Source organism: Dipodomys merriami, unplaced genomic scaffold (assembly GCF_024711535.1).
Source record: "Dipodomys merriami isolate MVZ:Mamm:240054 unplaced genomic scaffold, mDipMer1.0.p SCAF_2, whole genome shotgun sequence".
NCBI lineage: Eukaryota > Metazoa > Chordata > Mammalia > Rodentia > Heteromyidae > Dipodomys > Dipodomys merriami.
In genome coordinates this window covers 120029799-120052308 of record NW_027203381.1, presented here as the reverse complement: position 1 = coordinate 120052308, position 22510 = coordinate 120029799, and the positions used below count along the sequence as shown (strand labels likewise).

The following is a 22510-nucleotide window of genomic DNA, read 5'->3' as shown; positions in this document are numbered from 1 at the left end:
AAGCAAGAAAGAGAGAGGGAAGAAAGGCAGGAGGGAAGGAAAGGAGAAAGGGAGGGAGGGAGGGCTCAGAACACTCCTGTCAGCCCCGGTGATTGAGTGGGAATCCCAGCAAACAGGGCAGGGCTGGGCCCGTCACTCACAGGTCAGAACGGTGGGCATGAGGGCAGCAAACATGAGGAACAACATGGAGAAGAAAAGAAAGCCGGAGTTGCTCAAGACTTTCTTGGCTTCGTTCCCGATTCCCAAGTAGAGCAGGCCGATGAGCAGGCCAATGCCGATGTGTGAGGTGATGCGCAGGTGCGTCAGGACCTGGGGGCAGAAGGGCTCCTTACCCAGTGCTCAGGGAAGGGAGGGAACGAGGCCAGGGCCTCAGCAAGCCTCGGACTCTGATTCCCGTCGTGGTGGCTCTCAGTCCACTGTCTCCTTCCCCAAAGAAACAAGCCGCAGCCTGCATCCCCCCCACCCCCGTCCCCGCGGAGTGCACGCACACACACACACACACAGAGTATACATTTGCTGTTGTTAAAACCCAAGTGATCACTAGCCTTGGTTACACTGATCTTCAAAACTGACAGACGAGGGGCACATGTTTATCTAGAGAGAAGCGAGGGATGCTGGGAGGTAGGATCTAAGCGCTGCAGCAGGGAGCTCAGGCATGGTGGAGAATGATCTAAGGGGCCTGCGCTGCAGAGCCCGGCATGGGTGACTATGAGCCTCCTGTCCTGAGCTGTGACTCTCCCAGTGTGGGTCCCCGAGGCCCCACACAGCCTTCCCCGGGCAGGCAGCTGGAGCGTCCACCGCTGTGACCAGGGCCCCTCAGCCACCGCCTCCATCCACGCAGGGGTGGCCTGGCCCCACTCTGCACCTGGCTATGCTCTTTCGAAGCAGAAAGGCCTCCTCTCCCCTGACCGCACCTGGCCTGCTTTGGCCAATGCCACGTGAATGCACGTGACCGTTTGCTGCCTTTGGGCTATGTGTCATCTCTTCCTCTTTTGCTTTGCCATGTAGTAGAAAAAAAGGGTTTGCTCTAGCATCTGGGCCTACCCCCAGCACAAGCAAGATCCACACTGGCTGCGTGGACTCTACCGTGAACGCTGACATCTTGGGACCACTTGTTACGCAGCTTAGCAGTAACCACTGACTCGTGCAAACAGAGGAGAGTGCTCAGGAAGAGCAGAGGAAAGAAGGGCCTTGTGAGACACAAGGACCCCCCTTACCGAGTCCCGCATGATGCTGAGGAAGGTTCTTTTGAAGAGGATGCAGAACTGGGTGAGGCAGCTGGCCGAGAAGCTGTGGCAGCCCTCCATGGAGGCGGAGTCCTGCACACACACCAAGAAGGGCGTGGTGAGGCTCCGGCCGACCGCCGGCCGACCGGCAGGACAGAGCCAGCGTGCAGCCGGGACAGAGCGCACGTGGCTCACGGGGGCTGGGAGATTCTCATTACCTTTCTCAACCCCTTCAATCGTTTTGTCTGCTTTACCTCTTCAGAGGACCGGTGCCAGAGGAAAGGGTTCACCTCGGCATCGCCCCCGAGGTCTCTCTTGTAGTCAGAGTCGCACATGCCCTCCCGCACGGCTCTCACCAGGCGGCTGTTCTGGTCACCATACTCCCCAGAGGCCACCTCCATGACTGTGGGGGACACGGAACGCAGGGTCAGCCGGGGCGCCTGGGAAGCCGGGAGCCACCATCGCTCCGGCGGGGAATGCTTGCTAAGTGACTTATACCCCAATGCAGATGACTGCGAGGCTGGATTCCAGCCATTAATCAGCCAAACCCTCAGCGAAGCCCGTCCCCGCGTGGGGGAGCAGACACACGGATCACGCTGGGAAGCGATGAGCTCATGCGCCTGGCTGCCAACGCTCTCGCCCGGCCCTGGCTGTGCGCCTGCTGCGGATGGCACCCCACGGACCCGGGACTGGGGGGGGGAAGCAGGTTCCTCTCTGAAGGGCTCAGAGCACGTGACACGTGACAGGTGTGGAAGTGGCCCCAAGGACCCAAGAGGAGGATGGTCTGACTACCACATAGCTCACAGCACCCAGAGAAACCACAGCCCGTACCCCTCAAATCCAAGCCGCTGCCCGGCCTGCAGACTCGCTGGGTCCCTCCAGGACCGCCCTGCCTCCTGGGCACCGCCTTTGTTTTTCTCTGTCCTTTCTCCCCTGTTCTCACCTCCTGTCCCCTCTTCTGCAGCACCTGTCTTTCTCTCCCGCAGCTCTAAAGTCCAGGACCTTCTGTGGCTTTTCAGTAGGCTCGTTTGCCCTCTAGGGGGAGCTCTCCCTCACCTCTGACCTTCAGAGGGTTTCTCTCTCTTGCTCTCTCTCACTCTCCCTCCTTCCCTCCCTCTCTCTCTCTCTGGCTTCCAGTCCCCCAGGAGCTGTGCCTTGGTGTAGCAGAGGATATGGAGTCGTGGAGCAGCGTGCCGGCGCCCACCTGAGTGGGAAGGCTGTCTACTCACCAAAGTCGGCCGGGTTGTGGTAGGTGGGGCAGTTAAGTCCTAAGTCCCTCAAATATGGCACAAGGTTCGAGACCTTCCCGCGGTACACACACTGTCCTTGACTTAGGACATACAGCTGGGAGAAGGAAGGGGAAAAAAAAGACATCAACCCCAACCTTCTCGTGCAAGGGAACGGGAACTCCCAAACCACCCATCATTCGGTCGCTCGCTCGGCCAGCCGGACACCCCAGTGTCTAGAAGTCATGAGTAGCTAGGGTCTGGTTTTCCCAGGCCAGCGCCAGCCTGCTGGGGGTCTGGGGTACGGAGTCTGGATTGGAGAGTCTGGGGTGGGGGTCTTGGTGAGGATCTAGGGTGGGGATCCCGGAGAGGGGTTGGGAGAGGTTTAGAGCCCACATACCTGGTCGAAGAGCTCAAAGAGCTTGGCACTGGGCTGGTGGATGGTGCACACGATGGACCGCCCCCCCTGGGCCAGGCCTTTCATCAGGGACACTACCTGGAAGCAGGAGGCGCTGTCCAGGCCGCTGTAAACCAAGAACACCATGAGCCTGTGTAGGCTGCAGGGCCCAGGTCCTGGGTGAACTGGGTGCTCACCGCCGTGAGAGAGCACGGTGCGCATGCTGCTGGCTCTCCTCACGGGACAGGCCCTGCCGGCGGTGCTCCAGAGCCGCCCGGGCGGGCAGCCAGGCCTCCCAAAGGCCTCCCAGAGAGGCCCGGGGGTCTGGCTTGGTGGCCGGCAGCCTCAATCCCCTCCCCGTTTGGGGGGTGAGTGATGAGCTACTGGCCCCAGCGAGGGCACCCCAAAGTGGGACCACCTGATGAGGGTTTGTTACCAAATCCACCGGTGCATTTCCCAGGATGAGGTGTCCTGAGGATTGCTGGGGGAAGTTGCCAGTACCCTGGCAGCCCTGTGACCTCTTCTCTCCTCTCTCTCCTTAGCACTGCAGCCCTACGCCTGCTTCTGTCCCTGCGCTGCGCAGTCACAGACATGAGGAGCCAGGCAGCCCCTCCCTCTCACTCCTCCCAGGCAGCCAGCCTGCAAGAGGCCACTTTAATGACTGGTCCCGTTCCCTGCTCTAGAATACCTTTACACATGCAACAGAGGTGCTGCCCACTCTGGACTGCTTCCCTGGCCCTCAGGGTAGCCGTGTCTCAGGGAGCTAGCTAGTGGGGCATCCTGGGAGAGATGGGGACTGAGAGGAAAGTGTTCCCTTGACACATATCCCCAAAGACAACGTGTACCCCGCAGCCGGGGCACAGGTGTCTGTGAGTCTGGGGAAGAGAGGTGTAAGCCAGTCTCTGTGCCTTGCAATCTCAAGAATATGGGACATTTGCACCTCCTCTCCGGGACCACCAGTGAGGACCTCTGAGCGAGCCCTCCCCAGCCTCAGCCGACAATCCTGGCTCACCTGGTGGGCTCATCAAAGAACATGACCGGGGGGTTGTTGACCAGCTCCAGGGCAATGGCCAGGCGTTTCCGCTGGCCACCAGACAGGCTCCCCGTGCGTGTGTTGGCACAGGACAGCAAGCCCAGGGCTGTCAGGATCTCCTTCACCTAGGGAACAGGAGAACAAGAGTGCCCGTTAGCCACCATCCCTCCTAACCCCGTTGCTACCAGGGCCTGCATGCGAGTCCGGCTGGACACGCATCTCCGGCCTCACGGGGCTGCAGATCTGGGTAGGTTGGTCCATGCAAGCATGGGCGCTGCTCCAACGCCGTGGTTCTGAGTCCCGCGAGACCAGCAGCATGGGAGTCAAACTCAGGGGCTAGAGTTCCTCACTCGGCCTCTAGCCTAGTGCCTTCTACAGAGGTGTCCAGTATTTGATCGACAGATGGACTAATGGACACAGAAGTGGATGATGGAATTTCTGACCGGCACAAAGGGCCGCTTGGTCATTAAACAGAATAATCGCGCGGAGGCTGATGTAACACATGCCTGCCAGGAGTGTGTGATCACCAGCTACTGTCACCGTCACATGCCGCTGCACTTCCTGTGGAGCCTCCGGTTGCACTCGCGGGGCTCTGTCCGCATGCACAGGGAAGTGTGCAGGGCGGTAAACAGACCTGTGGTCTGACGCAAGGCCCAGGCCCCGGGGTCCCTGGGAAGAGCGCTGAGTGATGACACACAAACAGAACAGGCCACTAGCACTAGGCCACTAGGCCACAAACAGGCCACTAGCACTAGGCCACTGGTGTCTACAAACAGGCCACTAGCACACAATCCTCCCCCTCAGGTGGGGATGGTGCTAGTGTCTACTCAGGCACAGGTGGCCAGCAGGTTTGGGGACACTGCTGAGTGACCAGGTCTAGCTCAGTGTCTTCTCAGGAGTTAGAGGCGGGGTCAGCTTCTGCACCCAGGGAAGGTCCCCTGGGAAGGGAGCCACCACCTCGGTACTCCCTGCAGAATTCATCCCACCCCTGGCTGGGGAGCCCCAGGGAGCTCCCCTGTGGAGAGCCCCAGGTGGCCACAGCAAGGGGGACTCAGGCCAGCAGCTTCTCCAGGGAGATGAGGCCATCCAGGAGGATGTGGCCTCCACGAAGAAGAAAATTTCCACTCTGAACTTTTGAATTATTGATGCATGGTCTGTACCAAGCGCATCGCTGGGGACAGAAAGAACCATGGCAGCCGGCTGGACAGTCGGCAGTGTGAGGAGGCAGAGCCTTGAGCTCCAGTCCGCCTCTGCCTCTCCAGCTGATCTCCTCAGCCTCCGCCCTCTTCCGCTCTGGAGCACCTTGCTCCTGGGGGAGACCAGCCCCCAAAGAGCTTCAGAATGGCAAGACCGTGATTGGAAGAGTTCCTGGCCGTTCCTCTTTTCACACAGTTATCTAGGGGCTTTCCCCACATGTGGAGGTTCCGGGGCCTTCCAGAACAGTCGGCTGGTACTGCAGCATGACTGAATTCACTGTGGGGAAATTCCATCTGCACGGCACACCTCCTTTTCCCATCCATCCTCAAGGAGGGGAAACTGGAAACAGGTCACAGTTGCCAAGGTTGGTGGCCGGCCTTCTTCCTGCCTGCAGCCCCTGCCACGCCCAGCCTGGAGCTTCCGGGATGTCTCAGACGTGATGCTGCACACGCTGGTTTTGTTTTAAAAACAGGCACAGAGAATAAGCCATATGTATACACACACACACACACACACACACACACACACACACACACACACACACACGTGTGTGTATTTATATATGTATATGTGTATGTATGTATATATATATGTGTATATATATATATATATATATATATATATATATATATATATATATATATATATATACACACACACATTCTAAGCAAACAAAAGTCTTCCTGGGGCCTCGTTGTCCACAGACTGGCCCAAGGTGACCTCCTTCTGAGGAAGCGGCCTCATTGAAGGGCTCCCCATGGCTGAGGTGACTTTTCTGAGAAACAAGGCAGGCCGTGAACAACACATTCCACTACCTGCTAGAACATTCCATTCCATTGTGCTTCCATAAACTATAAACCACTTCCACCTGGGCACCAAGGGGCTGGTGGGAAATGAGTCAGGGTAAAGAACCAGCCGCTGTTTGTCCTGAAATAATCCCGTTATGGGTTCCTGAGGGACAGGGAGAGGAAGGAGGAAGCTAGGCCTGGCCAGGGAAGAGAGGCCCATGCACGCGGGGCCTCGGTGATGCAGTATATGGGCAGCCCACCGTGACTGCCGTGGCCCTGCAGACCTGTCTCATTGTGTCGCCCAGCTCAATGGGCATCTAGTTAGAAGGGCCTCTCGGCCACTGACAAGGGCTCAAGGGCCCTTGGCACAGTATCCTCAGCCACGCAGTCCTGGAGTCCTCTCTGCCTGTGGCCTGGCCGTGGCTTCTCCCAGAGTCCCTTCCGATCCTCAACAAGAAGCCATCTCCCACTCCACCAGGCAGAGCAGGTCTCCGGACTCTCCCAGAGGCCGTGGCCAGTCTGAACTCTGAGGGGACAGAGGCACAGATGGCCTCCCTGTGGGAGGCCAGGGCGGCGTCTGCCATGGGTCTCTGCTCGCTCACCCACCCCAGTGCTGTGTGCGGGACTCCCTCGGCTCCGCTGGGGGAAGGCCGCCGTGAAGCACAGGTGTGGGGAGATGGTTCCCAGTTTCCTTCCCACAACTCACACCGGTCCCAGAACTAGACTGCAAAGACGCGGTCGGCAGACTACAGAGAGGCGACGGGGCCTGGCCTCCTGTCCGGAGCTGCAGACAGAAGCTCAATGTCCCGAGAGCAGAGGACGGAAGCTCAATGCCGAGGGCAGAGGTTTGGTTTCCGGCGGACAGGGGCAGGGCAGGGTGGAAAGCACGCGCAGGGACTTGGCTCCTCCCCTCTGGCCTGCCAGCCCCCCCAACCCCCTTGTGAGGGGAGGGTCAGCTCCGAAGTTGGGCCTTTGATGAACAGAATTCCCTCTCCCAGCTGCCCCCCCTCTGGAGAGTCAGGAGTCAGTGGCCATTTTGGAAGCAGCCCCAGGGAGTGTTTGTAACTGCCGCGTGTCCGCAGGGCCCTGGTGGGTGCGGGCCTCACAGACACCAGCTTGCGCCTCGGCCCCGTGGAGCCTGGGAGGTTGGAGGGTGAGGACAGCCGAGCGTGGGAGGCACCTCCGGGTGACCACAGTCCTCTGGGCGCTTGTGGGACCCACTTTTTGGCAGTCCTGGGGCCTCGTGCTTGTTAGGCAGGAGCTCCGTGGCGGAGCCACCCCTCCAGCGGGTGGGAAAGGCGTCGGCCCCACGGCACCTCCGGCTCTCACCATTCAAACCCCTGGCCCCTCAGCGGATAAGGTGGGACTCCTCACGAGGGAAGAGAGCTGGGGATCTGCTGATCTCGGAGAGGCGGGGTCATTCTCCTGCGGGATTTCCAGCGCCCACCGGGGGCACACCACGCCTGACAGTTCCCTTAGCCCCGCCGGTGCGTAGGCAGCCAAGGCCTCTGTGGTGTCCGTTCGGGGCCCACATCCCCCGTGAGGGCCGCAAGCTGGGGCTTTGAACACGGGACACGACTTTCTCAGCGTGGCTGGAGTCTAAGAACAGAGTGTGGCAGGGCTGGCCCCGAGCCGCTCCCCGGCTGGCAGATGGCGTCTGTTCCACGTGGCCGGCCGTGCGGTCCTCTGCGTCTCTGTGGATCTGTTCTCATAACGACCCAGACCGGACCGAGCGTGCTTCACAAAGTACACGAGTCGGAACTCCAGCACCACCTCAGAGCCCTCATCTTCCCTCTTGGGCCGGGCTATGGAGAGGGCTGCGAGCACCGTGTCTGTGATGTCTGCGTGTCTATACCATGAGGTCAGGAAAAGCCGCAGACTCCAGGCTATAGCCTGGAGTCAACTCTCAGCCTATAGCCAGGGCCGCGCGCCCAGCCCTTCTGCCTAAGACAGACAGACCACACCCACAGAGTGTGTGCATACACGTGTTCACTTTCTTCCCTTCAGTCTCAGCTCCCCGTGAAGCGCATTCTGTGCGCACAGGTGTTCGCTTCTCAGAACTGGAGCCGTTCCTCCCATTCCCGGTGGCCGGACCCCACAAGTTCTCAGGGCGCAGCAGGGAAGCAGGAGGAAGGAGCCCGAGGTGGCTTGCTGCTGTTTTTCCCTAGCAAGGCAGTTTGAATGTACCTAGCATCAATGAAGCCTTTTGCCCATCCAGGAAGGGGGAAACATGAATAACATCACCACGTGTGTTTCCTTCCCATGTTTGGTGGCGACTGAAAGACTCCCCCCTCTCACCCCAAACCAACAACAGCCTCGGCGTGCCGCCAGCCAGGCCCCAGCCAAGCCCGCTGAGCAGCCAGACGGGAGCTCGGAGAGGGTGGGGGGGGGGAGATGCGGTCTGTGATACGTGAGACCTCACCAGGTGGACATCCCCCCCTCCCATCCCCCCCCGCCCCCACCCAGGAGCACCGTGTGGAGCAGAGGAGGCCGGGCTTGCTTCCAGTGAACCTGGGCCAGCTGCCCACCCTCTGATGCTTTCTGGGGCCTTCACGGCAGCCGCTGCCCTGTACCCCCTCGGCCCTCTGCAGGCGTCAGGAACCAAAAAGAGTGGTGAACAGGAGGAGGACTTCCCAGGCATGCTGGAAACGTGTTTACTTTCTCTCTCTCTCTCTCTCTCTCTCTTAAAAAAAGAGCTGGTTAATAACAAGGAAGAACTAAATTTCTTCTTGTGAAGTACGTGGGTAGAGGGTGGTTATTTTTAAACCAATGACTAGCAATCTTCATTGTCTATGCGCTATGAAAAACTGTCCCATCTATTTTAAAAGTGGAAGGAGGCAGAGCCCTTGACGCAACCTTGAAGGGAACATGCCCCGGCCTGGGGGGCGCTGAGCTCCTTGCCTGCTGGGTCTAAGAGTCCACGAGGTGACTCTAAAGCGTCACGGTGGACCCAAGACCTAAGATGCTGCCCTCCACCACATACCAAGTCAGCGACAGAAGCCGTGCACAGGACGCCCCGCCACACACCCTCAGGGGACGCCGGCCGCCCTCTGGCGGGGCTGGCCGCGGCCGCAGCACACTTACCATCTCCCTTCTGCCTTCGTCCTTCTCCTGCAGCTTCAGATGAGCAGACACCTGCAGGGGGCAAGGACAACACGGTGAAGGCGGCTGTTTCAGGGCGAGCCTCAACGAGGGCCCAGACCCCCCGCAGCTTTCTGAGACACTTGATGGCTCCAGGAAACCCTCAGAAGCCTCACCTTCCCGCTGCCCGTGGCCTAGTAAAGGTGGCCTTGTAGGAGGGCAGTGCGTGTGTGTGATGTTCCCCGGTATCTCAGGAGTTCTCTACTGTGCCCATAAAAGGCACTCGACGGGGGCCCCCGGGCCCTGAGCCTGCTGGGCGGCCCTGCGCTGTGATGGAGGCATTCCTTGCACCACTTGTTAAACCTCTGATCACTTGAAAGGACCTAGGTGGTATGCACACCAAAGGAACTGGCGAGCGCTACTACCAGGATGCTGCTTCTGGTTGTTTTGTTTGTAGAGATGCCGTTACTGTACAGAACCAGAGTCTTGGCCCTGAGGGCTGAAACTCTGGGAAGGGGTCACGGAGCCTGCTCGGCTCCCAGGGTCTGTGTCCTGGGCCCCCTGTCAGCCTCAGTTTCCTCAACAGCTTGCCGGTAAGGTTAATCCTGCCACCTCCTTAACCAGGGAAGCTGAAGGGGTTAGGTGAGAGATCCGGAATCAGAGAAGAGTGGAGATGAGGTCTCCGGCCTGGGACGAGGCCAGGCCACGGCCACCTCTGCAGACCCAGCTGTGTGCTGTGACCCTGAGTGTTGCGTCTCAGTCTGGCTGACATGGGACCAACTACTGGCGACCGGGTCATTCCTCGTGAGGAAAGGGAAGAGCTGTGGCAGGTTCAAGGTTGACGCATTTCCCAGAAAGCGTCAGGAAATGCCCTGCCTCAGAGGCAGCCAGGAAATCAAAGTGAGGGTTCTTTCCACAAGAACCTTCACGTCCCACCCAATCAATGACTTGCAGAGAACGCAACACACGTGTGCAACGCGGGGGTGTAAAGAGGGATGTACTGGACGCAAATTTCCCGCACTTCACAGCAGGCTGGTCCTAAGTCCTCTGTGTCCACCGGAAAGCCCAGCAGAGGCCAGACAAGTGAGCAGGCTCCCAGCACAGAGCGTGCGGGAGGCAAGCTGTCCCCCTACCTACAGAACGCGCCACCCTCGGGGAGGGAGCGGGGACAGCCCGGCCATGCTGCTGCCCACCAGCAGGCCGGGGAGCAGATCGCGTATCTGAAATCCTAACCGCTGCCCTTTGCTGAACTGAGAATCCCTGGGATTCCCATGAAACGCTGTCCCGCAGCCACCCAGCCCAGAGCTCAGCTCATCCACGTCAGGAGCACAGGACAGGACAGCTCCGGGGTGACACCAAGGGAGCGCAGCCTCTGCTGACCACAACGCAGAGCGACGGGGCCGGGAGGCAGGAGAACGCTGCAGAATCCCAGGACCTTGAGAATCAAGCAGTGCCCAGGACGGAGGTTCCAGCTCCCTCGTGTTTACTTTCTGGCATCCCGGGGACTGGCCGCGGTGCCTCACACCCCTAGGCTGGTGCCCTCCCGCTTGGGCCATGCCCTCAGCCCTTTTTCCTTTCCTTCTCCAGGAAGCACCTCAAATTTCTTCCCAGGGTGGGCCTCTCGCCCTGACCCTCCTCTCTATGCCTCCTGTGGTACACCTGGAATGACAGGCGGACCACGGTGCCAGCTTGCTGGTTGTGATGGGGTTTGTTCAGGTTGACCTCCAACCTTTCTCAATCTCTGCCTCTCAAAGAGCTGGGATTACAGGCGTGAGGCACGACGTTCACAGCTCTGCCTGGCACAGCAGCATGAGCCTCTGCGCTCAGATCAAATCCCCTTTGAACTGGAAGCTCCCATTGCAGGCTGGCCTTCTCATAAATGGCCCTAGCAGCCCAGAGTCCCAGGAGTTGGTGGGGGTCACGGTCTGTGGAGAGAGGCCCATTGTACGGGTACCACCAGGCTACTTCTGAGGCTCAAGAGGAAAGGTACGTCTGAACACCATGCAGGTTTTTATCCACGTCAGGATTTACCCTCAGACGACATGCCGGGAGTGGAAGAGCAGTGATGGGTTTTTATGAGGTCTGTGGGTCCCCCCTGCCCCCCTCCCAGCCACCAATCCAGCCAGCCCTGCACAGTCTCTCGGAGGAGGAAACCGAGGCTTCAGAGCTGAGGCTGAGGAGGAAGTGGCAGGCACGGCGGCAGCGGTGACCTGAGGAGGCCTTTTGGAATGCAGAGCTCCGCCTGCACGGCACGGCTCGGCTGGGGCGGCAGTTGTGGAGGTTCTGTTTCACATCTGCCCCGAGCTCACACGAGCTCACACCGCGGCCGGTGCTGGGGGCCCCTGTGAACGCGGCGCCCGGACAAGGTGGCGCTCGGCTAGCGCTGACTCCGGACCCTCACCTGGCAGCCCCGATGAGTCAGGGTGTTGGGAGCACTGGGGCTTGGCCAGAGCCCCAGAGTAACTCAGGGACCGCGGGCGGAGCGGCGCCGCGTGGCATGTGGGGAGACTGTGGCTGGCGGAAGTGGTCTCCCCTCAGGGCTCTACAGTCTTAGAAACTCAACCAGAACTTCGCCAGATAAGGTTCATTAAAAACCATGGTCTTGGGGCTTATTTTCCATGTCATTGTTCAAATATGGAGCCTGGGGCTACAACTCTGCTAGTAGGAACATCTGTGCAGGGCCTGGAAGACAGCCAGGAGCAGCCCTGTCAGAGCAATGTCAGGGAGAGGAGAGAAGAGAAGGGAGAGGAAATGGGAGAGGGGAGAGGAGAGGGGGGAGGGGAGGGGACAGGAAGAGAGGGATAGGAAGAAAAGGAGAGGAGAGGAGAGGAGGGGGAGGGGAAGGACAGGAGAGGAGTGGGGAGGGGGGAGGGGAGGGGAGGGGCACAGCCCAGCAGAGCGGGAGGCTCACCATCATGGCCTCCTGCACGGTGAGGTGTGGCAGAAGCATGTCATCCTGCATGATGTAGCAGGACACCTTCCGGAAGCAGCGCAGGTCCCGGGGCATGCCGTTGATGAGGACTGCGCCCTTCATGCCGGTCTCTCTGCAAACCCAAGCAGAGGGGGGATGTCAGCCCTCATCCTGCCGCAGCCCCCCTCCGGGGCTTGGAGGACCCCCTCCCGGCTCTTCTCCGCAGACTCATGTACCATGGAGATAACCAAGGGACAGAGGGACAGACACGGGATTGGATTCAAGACCCAGTGTATGTATTTACCAAAGTTATCACATGGAACCTATGAGCACTCTAAAGAACCAGAAGGCATTTTCAAATACTTTTCAAGATCCCGTTTATAATAAACAGACAACACCGGGGAATCTGGCCTGTAGAGTTCCAAACAACTCACAGAAAGCAGAAGCCTCAGCCGGCCTGGTCCTCTTCCCCTGTGCCTTGCTTTATGCATTCAATGCATTCAACTGTCACAAAGTCTCCCTACGTCTTCCTGCCCCCGGAGAACTGAGCTCACGTGGGACGCTGCCTTGTCCACCCGCCTGTGGCCCCGACTCCCGTCCACGTGTGGCTATGGGCAGGGAAGGCCCGACTCCCGTCCACGTGTGGCTATGGGCAGGGAAGGCCCTTTAGCTCTGAGCCTTGTCTCCTTCAGGGATTCCTGGATGCGGACACACACCGACCTCCACCGGAGCCGCGTGAGCGGAGCCTGGAGCAGCTGCCACTCTATGCAGGCAGCAAGCTGTGGCGACGGGTGCAGCGGTACCCTTGTAGTGCGGGCCCCGAACCGGGGGAACGCTGGGCCTGGCAGGGCTTGCTCACCTGTACCCAGCCAGGATGTTCATGAGCGTGGACTTCCCGGCCCCCGAGGGGCCCATGATGGCCACCAGCTCTCCACTGTTGAATTTTCCCGAGATTCCTTTCAGAAGGGTCTTGTATCCTGCAGAAGCAGATCACATCCATTTCTATCACATGGATCATCACATTCGAACCCCCCTCCCGTGCAAAACATGCCAATACACACATTTGACTCAGAAGTGGTGCCAAAAGCATCACTCTCCATCTGCACTTTAAAACCCTGCATCTGAGGCTACAAAGCAGACCCCGAGTACTGGGTCTCCCCCCTTCCCTTGTCTAAGTCCTGGGTTGCACTGAACAGGTTATCATGATGATCACTACAGTGCAGGCACGCTGCTTCGGAGTGGACGAGGCACTTTCCTCTGTATTATTTAGTCCACGAGGATCCGCCATCCCCATTTCAGAGTGAGGAGGCCCTGGGGTGTAAGCAGAGCCTGACTCAGCACAGCACCTTCTGCAGGGCTGCTTCTAGCCTGGGGTGCTGTGCATGTGCCTGAATTAATTAAGCAACTCGCTTCACATTTCATTTACAAGTTATTTACTTCTACTTTATATATCAATTATTGATACGGGATCCATTTGTCTGGAATCACTTTATAATTAATCAATACATTATTAATTCCTTAATTAATAATTGAAAGTTGGCCATCATCATGCAATCACATCAAATGGCTTTAGAATTTCTGCCAAGTCTCTCATCTGAAAGCTCTACAAAAGAGGAAGAGATCTGCACATCCCAACCAAAGCCACACTCTGTATTTTCAAGTGGGCTGTAAAAGATAAATCGAAGCAGTGGGGTTCACAGCTAAGACTTCCAGCTGAGCGACGGGGTGCAGGACGGCGTTGGGTGGGGAGGCAGCCTTCCTCACCCTTGCCAACGGGAAGGGAGCCTTTACAACTTCAGCCCCTGCACAGAATGCTGAGAGGCAGTTTGTGAGACGGGGACTCTTGGGGGGCTTGCCTTGGGGGCCCCTGTCCTGTCTCTCTCCCCCGGCTCTGCTGGGCACCCAAGCCTGTATGTCTGCTAGCATTTGGGCCCCAGGGAGCTTTCTCCCTGCTGCCTTCCCATCTTGCACAGATAGGAATCTGAACCTTCCAACCTGCCACCAGGGGAGTCCCTGAGGCCTTGTTTGAGCGAGGCGGAAAGGAAGGGAAGGGAAGGGAAGGGAAGGGAAGGAAGCCTGTGTCCCCGCACTCTGACTCATTAAGAAGAGAAGCTGTGGGCCCCAGGAGTACAGAGTCATCCCAGTGGGAAAGGGGGCCCAGAAACAAATGCAGGGTGCAGAGAGCAGCTCAGAGCTGCACACGGACCCAGTTCCATTGGCAAGGGCTGGCTAGCGACAAGAAGCACGGGTGGGCCGAGGGGGAATTGTTTGAGTGGGGCCCGGAGCCCGAAGAGCTGGTGTCACGCAGAGGATGGACAGACGGAAGAGCTGGGGAGGCAGAGACCCTGAACAAGACTGGTCCCAGAGCTTCCTCAGATGGAACTACTGCGCGGCTCGGGGCTGAGTAGCTGGGCAAGAGGCTCCCAGGGGTTCTGAGTGACATCACCCAGGGAGTGAGCGCTAAATACCAGGCACCCTCTCATTACTGCGTCAAGCTGGAGTCGGGGTTACTCGCGAGCACATTTTCCTTGGGGCTGTTTCCTCCCCAAGTTCAGAGCTGATCACAGCTGGACCCTGAGAGCCAGAGGCCAGAGGCCAGGTCGCTGGGCTGACCACTGCTGTGTGGAGCCGGAAGGGCTGCGCCAGCACCTTCCTGCCCCCAAGTGCCGTTCCCATCTCGGGCTGGGGTGGTGTGTGCCCAGGGTGGTACAAAGACCACCGAGAACAGGGTTACTCACATCCACCCATCAGAACTGTGAGGGGCAGATGCAGTCTTTAAAACAGCCACACCGGAGCCCAGACAGAGACCAAAGCAGAACTTGGAACCCAGAGTCCAAAGAGAGAGTAGACCAGAATTCAGAACCCAAAACCACAGATCAGAGCTCAGAATCCAGAGACCAGACCAGAATTTCGAAGCCAGACCAGAACTCAGAACCCAGAAACTCAGATCAGAAACCAGAACTAGACCTGAACCCAGAACCCAGAACCCAGAACCCAAACCCGGACCAGAACTTGGAACCAAGAATCCAGATCCAGACCATCAAGTAATAATTCAGAACCCAGAACCCAGTCAGAGACCAGAATGCAAAACCCACAATCAAAGAAGATGAGAGACCAGAACTCAGAGACAGAGAAGGGTGGGAAGGGGGCTGGCACGGTGTTTTATGTGAGTGTCATCTACAAAGAAGAAATCAGGCAGGGCTGGGAAGGTGGCTCAGTGGTAGAGTGCTTGCCTTGCATGCATTGGGCCCTGGGTTCGAGTCTCAGCACCATATAAGCAGAAAAAGCCAGAAGTGGTACTGTGGCTCAAGCAGTAGAATGCTAGCCTTGAGCTGAAGAGCTGAGGAACAGCGCCCAGGCCCAGGGTTTAGGCCCCACAACCCACAAAACAAAACAGATCAAAACAAAACCCAGGCAGCTTAACACCCTTAGAAGGGTCATAGATTCTTCAAGAGCCAACAAAACCAGTTCTTGAACCAATATGTCCCGTTGGCCCCTGACAACTCAAAGCGGAGGGACATCGGGAACCAGCCAGTGGACGACAGACAGGTTATATTCCTGCCAGGGTCCTCGCATCAGCCTGCAGCCTGAGAAGCAGGACACGGCCTCTGCTCATTACCCACCACTGGAGGCAGAAATGCTTGAGGGCCACAGGCGCGGGTCAAAGATGGGACTGGCCTTCCACCCTTCCCAGCATTCCCAGCATTCCCCTCCCCTGGCCCATGCCTATCGCCAGCTGGGTGCCCCCCCCCCCACAGCTTCCCTGAGTCCCCCATCCTTCTCTGCTCTTTCTTTCTCTTCCACATTACTCCATCTACTTCTCTTCCTTCTACTTTTCTCCCTCTGATCCTCTCGTTTTCCTTTTCTTCCTTTTCCCTCCCTACCCCTCCCTTTTCTCTCCCTCTTTCTCTTTGAGAAGCAGGAATCTCTGCTTTCCAGCTCTGATCACTGCACCCTGCACCCTCTCACACCTGGGTGGATGAGGGTCTAGGGGGTCTAACAGCCGCTTAGCAACATGTACCAGCACGTGGGTGCTAAGAGGTTTCTCAGTGATGCCTTGAGGATGAGTCCCACCCCGGCCATTAGCTATCCGGAAAGCCATGCACATCCGAGTTGCAGTGATCAGGAGGAAGAGGAGGAGACATTAGAACAAGACTGTTTCCCCTAAATGCACGCCTGACCACCCTGAGCACCCAGTCTGAGCACAGGGTGACATGCTCGTGCACATGCTCCAGTTTGCATCCTGGCTCAGTGTTGCTCTGTGGAGCTGAGAGAACGCCAGCTCTGTGAGACTGTGACCAGGACTGGCTGGCTTCATCACCAGACCCTGTGTCTCTGAACCAGGCCTGGCATATGTGGCTACTAAATGGGTGTCTGTGGAGCTAATGAGCAGAACGGGTTCACTGCACAAGCGAACTCAGAGTGACAGCCACCATATTGGTTGTCACCTCTCATTTCTCCTAGCAAGACAGACCTCAGTGGGGAACGAGGCAGCATGTGCTAAGACTAGCAAGAAGGATCCAGAAGCCTCTTTGGATACAGCTGCCTATGCTTCCTGGAGTTTCAGAGCTAGCCCAGGTGAATGGCGCCGAAACCACCAGTCAGTCCTTGGGTGACAGTGATCAGTGGGCCTAGTGTGTTATTTCAGCCTCAGTGGCTTTCAGATGCAAGTTCTCCCAAAGCATGGAACACGTGCAGAAAAGACCTGCACTGTTCACGGCTGGATCCCCAGTCCTGGAGCAGCAGCGGGAATGTGCCCCGCCCCAGAAGCACTCATGGCCTCTGGTCCCTGAAGGCTATTCTGGGGTCTTGAGTAGACCCCAGTACCGCTGGTTTTCACACAGATAGAAGCATTTTCCCCCGAAAGAGGGGGGAAAAAGATTGTTTCCTTCCTTGGAAATCAACACAGCATCCTTTTGCCCATGGGGGAAAAAAATGAGAGCACTTCCTTTTTAGACAGGAAGTTGTTCCCTAAGAGCCTCTTAAAGCCCTGCTTGCTGGCCCAGGACCCCTGCCAGGCTGGGCTATGGTCATTCGGTGAGCTGACCTCGGCCAGAAAACAGTTCCAGAAGCCGATGGAGGTGGAGTGCTTCTACAGCGTCCACTTCCCAGCTAGCTCACTGCGCGTGCCATCCCTGCCAACGCTGCAAAGGCTCTCCGGCAAGTGACGGCAGAGCGCATCCTGTCATGGAAATGTGGTGTCCTGCGAGCCACCGAATGGGTGGCTCATGACAACTCTGCTCACGGCACTCTGGGCGTGCTTCTCAGCAGGCACGCTGATGTGCCCTTCCCCTTACCTTGCAGACAAAACACAAGGGTCCAAAGAAAGTGAACGCCTGCCCAAGACCACACAGCAGGCCAGCAGAGGAACCAAGATTCCCATCACTTCAGCCACCCCAGGCGGCTCTACTACCCAGAGAGGTAAGCACCTAGGCCAGACCAGACAGAGCAGCCAAACCTTCCCTGGCTCCCTCTACCCAGCAGGTCCACACAATCAGATTCGACTGGCACCCAGCAACAAAGGAACAAGAGCAGGTGTGTTGCTCTGCCATCAGTGGAAAGTCAGCTGAGGCCCAGAGAACCATCCTGGGTACCTACAGAAATAACACGAGTGACTCACTCACTTGGGTGTCATTAACCAGTGGTCTAAGAAGGGGCAGATGTTTCTGGAGAGATCTGGGGGAGGTGGGACATTGAGGGTTTTTTTTATTTTTTATTTTTTGTTGTTGGTCATGGGGCCTAAACTCTGGGCCTGGGCGCTGTCCCTCAGCTCTTCAGCTCAAGGCGAGCGCTCTACCACTTGAGCCACAGAACCACTTCCTGTTTATTGGAGATCAGAGTCTCACAGACTTTCCTGCCCAGGCTGGCTTTGAACCGCAATCCTCTGATCTCAGCCTCCTGAGTAGCTAGGATTATAGTATGAGCCACTGGCGCCCCGCTGGAGGGTTTGAGTTTTGTTTTTTTAGCTGCATAGGAAAGGTGTGTTATCTCCCACAGCAAGCTGGGTGGGGACCAGGTGATATCTGGGCACTGAGAAACTGGCCTTTGTTTAGGATTGTGCAAATGTCAAATGCCTCAGGGACAGCTCAGGACTCTAACCTGTGGGGGGGGGGGGGTAAGTTAAATAGGCCATAAACATAATTGTGAGCAAACAAGAGGGACCTGTGACCACAAGTAACCCTGTGGCCCCCAGTGGAGGCCCCAGGGCGATGAGATTATCACCCCTTTCTTCCTTCATCTTGAGCTGCCTGCGAGTTGACCAGGTTTGAAATGGGCCTCTTCCAAGCTTCCCAGCGAGGTGTGTTGGCACTCAAGTTTGCCTGGATGTAGAGAAGGGAATTCGGAGCGGCCCAAGGCTCCTTCTGTAGACCTGCCACCATCTCCCGTGGGAGGCGATTGGGCATACGGTGCCATTCCCACCAGCCCCGCTCCCAGCACTCCATGTCTGTGAGGTCAGCTTTCCCACGACGAAAATCAAGCCTGCTCACCGGGCCTGTACATTCCAGGACATGTGGGCACTAGGGGATGTCTGGAATCCCCTTGAGTGAACACACGGCCACAGTGACTGGCTGCCCAGGTGGGCTATGCGTGGCCTTCCTCTCCTGAGGAGCGCTGGCAGCATTCAGAAGGGAAGCAGGGCATAGGTGTAGGAAGAAGCAGGATGGGGGTTGGTTTTCTGGTCTGTGTTCAGTCTGAGGGATCCCACGTGTCCTTCCTGCGGACAGCCACTTCCCAGCCTTTGTGGTGTGAGGGGTGCGCTTGTGCACTGGAATGAAGAGGAGGGACGAGGACTCTACCTGCCTCTCCAAGGTGACCAGACGATTTGCAGGGGCCGGAGCAGTGCTGGTGGCTGAGACCCTTCTCCGCATCATGAGTTTTTGCTCAGGAAGCCATCAGCCGGACCATACCCCTCTCCCCCCACACACACACTGCCCTACCCACCAACAGCAAGGTTTCAGCGGTCAGCGAGCTCTGACCATCTTTATAGCTGCAAGAGAGCCAGAGAAAAATGGCTTCCAGGGAACCCAGGGAGAAAAGAGCACATGAGCCTCAGTTACGACCCCGTTTCCCAGTTTTCCCAGGGCCGTGGAGGAGCAGGACAGATGGCGTCACCTCTCAGAGCATCTCCTTTCTGGCTTCCTGGGAGCCAGGCAGTGTCACTGGTGTCACTCCTAGCCCTCCCATGTCCCATCCCCACAAAGGCTCACTGACGGGCACACGGCACACCTTGCAGGAGGCTGAGCTCCGAGCTGGCCGGTGCCTTCAGGCTGCTGGCCCGTCTGGCTGATTCTCACTTGATACACCCACGCTCGGACAGACAAGAACCTGGCTCTCGTTAATGAAAGCCAGGACTGCTGTTCAGTGGCAGCAGTTGTGACCCCAAATTGAAACTCTGGAAGAAAAAGGAAATGCAAACAGAAATCCGGCATGGGCACCCGTGGAGGTGCAGCTTTGGCGAGTGCCCAGAGGCAGACGGACCGTGCGCACGTGCGCGCGCCTTTATCACTCTCCCTGCAGATTTACACTAAGAAGCTTTCCCAGCTGGAAAAGGGCAGCGAGCAGCTCTTCTCATCCACATGAGGGCCGGACGCAGCCCTGCCGTGGTGTGGAGTCACCGCTTTCATGTCGGGTGGGGACAGCCACTTGAAGGCTGTTCTATTTCCAACAACCCAGCCTCATGGTTGCGAGGAGATGAGGGACGCACAGGCCAGCCCGCATCCTGGGCCCCCGCGATGTCCTGAGACAGACGGCGTAAGGACATACACAGGTCCTGTGTTTACCTGGCGCACGAGCGTCAGCCTGCAGGCTGGCTCGCTGTGGAAGGGTTCTGCCTGGCCCATCCGTCCCCGCGGCTCCGTGGTGGACTGTGAGCATCTCCTGGCTCTCTCTGGACAGGACCCACGGTCTCCTTTCAGGACAAACTCTGCACGCCCCAACCTGAGGCTCAAGGACTCCCGTCTACCACATCTAGACTTATCTCCATTACCCCTGCTCAGCATTTGCTCAAGGCAGAGAGGGAGACTGTATCTCAATAACAGTGTGAAAGAGTGCTGGAGGCATGGCTCAATGATAGAGGTCTACTTAGCAAGCTGAGGCCCCAGGTTCAAGTCCAGTACAACCACATAAACACAAATAGGAAAAGGTAAGACACACACACCTGTAAAACTTTGCTTTAACTAAAATGCACCATGTGTCTCAGAACCAGGTCCTTGTTCTGGACTCTCTGTAGCAGCAGCACCACACGGGATTTCTAACAGAAGCCCTAGAAGATGATGAACCCCTCGGGTTTTTAACTGCCAACAGAAACACACTGGGCGTTTTCCCTCTTCTGGCCATGGCAAGCCTGCTGTGGTCTTGGGGAGAAGGGTTTCCGCTTGTGCGTGGTGGTCCTGAGGAAGGGCTGTGGGAGCGGCGGCCCGCCGGGTGCTGACCGAGTCCTCAGCCAGTGTCCTGAGAGGCAGTCACACCACCTGGCCCCAGGGGGCAGTCCCTCCAGAGGACTGAAGACCACCAGGCTGGAGCTGCCATCGCAGCCATCCACCACAACGGAACTCCTCCTAGAACCCGTCCACGCCCTGGGGACCTCCGACCTGCTGCCAGGGCCCTGGCTCCTGTGGGTGGTGCTGAAGGTCACACCTGCCAGTGTGAGCAAGTAAGGCAGGGCCCGTGGCAGGTGTGTACTCGCCCGAGCATGGGCCTCCACCCATGGCCAGCCTCCCACGCTCACCAGATGGTCCCCAGAGACACTGCTTTCTTCCTGCTGGAGCTACTCTGAGTCACTGGCACAAAGGTATCCAGCACATTCCTGTTTCACAATCACTGAAGATGGCCGTCGACCGGGGTGGTCGCTGGGAATCCTTCATGACCTCTGATAGGAGGTACGTGGGGGTCACTTGGGCTGGGCTTGGTCCTCGGGGTCCTTGGTACTCTGAACTCCAAGTCAGGTTTCTTCGGTGATCACAAGGAAGTAGCTCACATGGGACGAGGGGCATGAACTGCAGGTGTCCTGGCTCAGCTGTACCCACTGCCTAACCCAAGCGCCCCAAAGCCAAGGCTGAGCACACGCGGAGTCCCAGTGCTAGGAGGGGTACAGCAGTCTGCCAGGCCCCAGGACAGAAGATGAAATGACAGCACACTCCCTCTGTGACTCTGATTTGGAGTACAGAATTTGTGGCATTTCCCCCACAAATGACCAGAAGAGCTTTCATCTAGACCTTAGGCCACACCCAGCCCCCAGGATCTGAAGACTTCACTCAACAAAGGCATACAGCTAAGCGCTGTAAACTGCTCGCTGTGGAGGCCCACATTGGAGGGTGGGGGAAGAGGAGGAGGGAGGACAGACACCCTGGGCCAGCAGGGGCAGCCAGGCCTGGTGGAGGTCTCATCCAAGCTGGGATCCATCCCAAGAGCATGCTGTCTGTACACAGAGATGCACAAAGGTAAGACACAGCCCTAGGGGCTGACAGCTTGGGGCCCTGGAGGCAGCATCTGGGTCACTCAGGACTCTGCCACACATAGATCTGTGGCCCTGGGCAAGTCCCAAACTCCTCTCCTCCCATAGGATGCTCACAGGGGCTGCACACATGAGGGCCTGCGAAGTCCCGGGAACAATGAGCCAACATGCACTGTCCATTCTGTCCTGGCCCTTTCTGCTTTCCTCTCAGACCAACACCGTGCTCCATACTTGCTTTCAGAGTGATACCAAAAGCACTTTCATCCATTGTAGTGATTCTATTATTATTACTTTATTATATACAGTACTCATACGAAGTGTGGCTACTGCTATTAAACACTACCTATGCTTCAGTGCTTCACAGGCATCAAGCTATTCTACCCAACAACATGAAGTGCGTAGGGAGGGCAGAGACTCTTCAGGTGCTGGGCTAGCTTGTGGAAAGCCGAACCGCACCCGGACTCTGGAGCTCATGTCCCCCCCACCGTACCATGCCTGGCTGCCTCTGCCTGGACAGGTTTTATTAAACGGTACCTGGTACCATTTGAGAAAGAGAGAGGGAGAGAAGGAAAGTAAGGGAAGGGAGGAGGGAGGTAAGAGAAAAGGGAAGAAAAGAGGAGGGGAAGAAAAAGAAGAAAGGAGGGGAGAGAAGGAGGTAGGTAAAGAGAAGAGAAGGAGGAGGAGAACTTAAAGCTCAGCGTATAGATTAATTCATCTTGACCTTTTTCTGTTATATGTTAATCTAGAATTACTGCAAAGGAAATGCATGAGAATGCAGGATTTACTGTAAACATTTGCAAGTTCAGAAAGAGCATTCACGCATGGCCTCTGCTCCAGGCTGAGCCAGGGTCACCAGCGCCGGGACTGACTGCCACCGTCCCTGCCACAGGCCGCCAGTGAGCTGTGGGCACAACCCCCTTCATGATCCGTCATGAAAATCCAGCCACAAGACTAAAATACCCAGCGCCAGATAAAATCGCACATCCTCCTAAAATGACCTACATTAACCTCTCTCATGAGGCAAATTCTGAAGTGTAAAGTTGCTAACAGAGCTCGGTTTCAATGGTGGAAATTTCCACCCAGCCACTCACTAATGTCGATGCTGAAATATAAATAGTCTTAAAGAGGCAAAACTTATCATCCAGTGACCCAAAAGCTCTCCAAAGGCTTCCAAGAAGTTCTAAGGTGTTACCCGTG

At 57.3% G+C, this 22510-nt stretch overlaps 1 protein-coding gene across 2 annotated transcripts in view; it reads right to left on the bottom strand.

Moving 5' to 3' along the window:
• Abcg1 (ATP binding cassette subfamily G member 1) overlaps window positions 1–22510 on the bottom strand; it is a 50203-nt gene that overhangs the window by 8709 nt on the left and 18984 nt on the right. The window contains exons 3-11 of one of the 2 annotated variants that reach the window (XM_070030759.1): window positions 12719–12836; window positions 11860–11992; window positions 8952–9002; window positions 3862–4007; window positions 2853–2976; window positions 2456–2570; window positions 1445–1629; window positions 1218–1319; window positions 141–309 (exon numbers count right to left, since the gene is read on the bottom strand). In XM_070030759.1, coding sequence (XP_069886860.1) covers window positions 141–309; window positions 1218–1319; window positions 1445–1629; window positions 2456–2570; window positions 2853–2976; window positions 3862–4007; window positions 8952–9002; window positions 11860–11992; window positions 12719–12836 — 1143 coding nt within the window. The remainder of the gene's footprint in view (window positions 1–140; window positions 310–1217; window positions 1320–1444; window positions 1630–2455; window positions 2571–2852; window positions 2977–3861; window positions 4008–8951; window positions 9003–11859; window positions 11993–12718; window positions 12837–22510) is intronic. The other variant, XM_070030760.1, reaches the window with a different exon arrangement.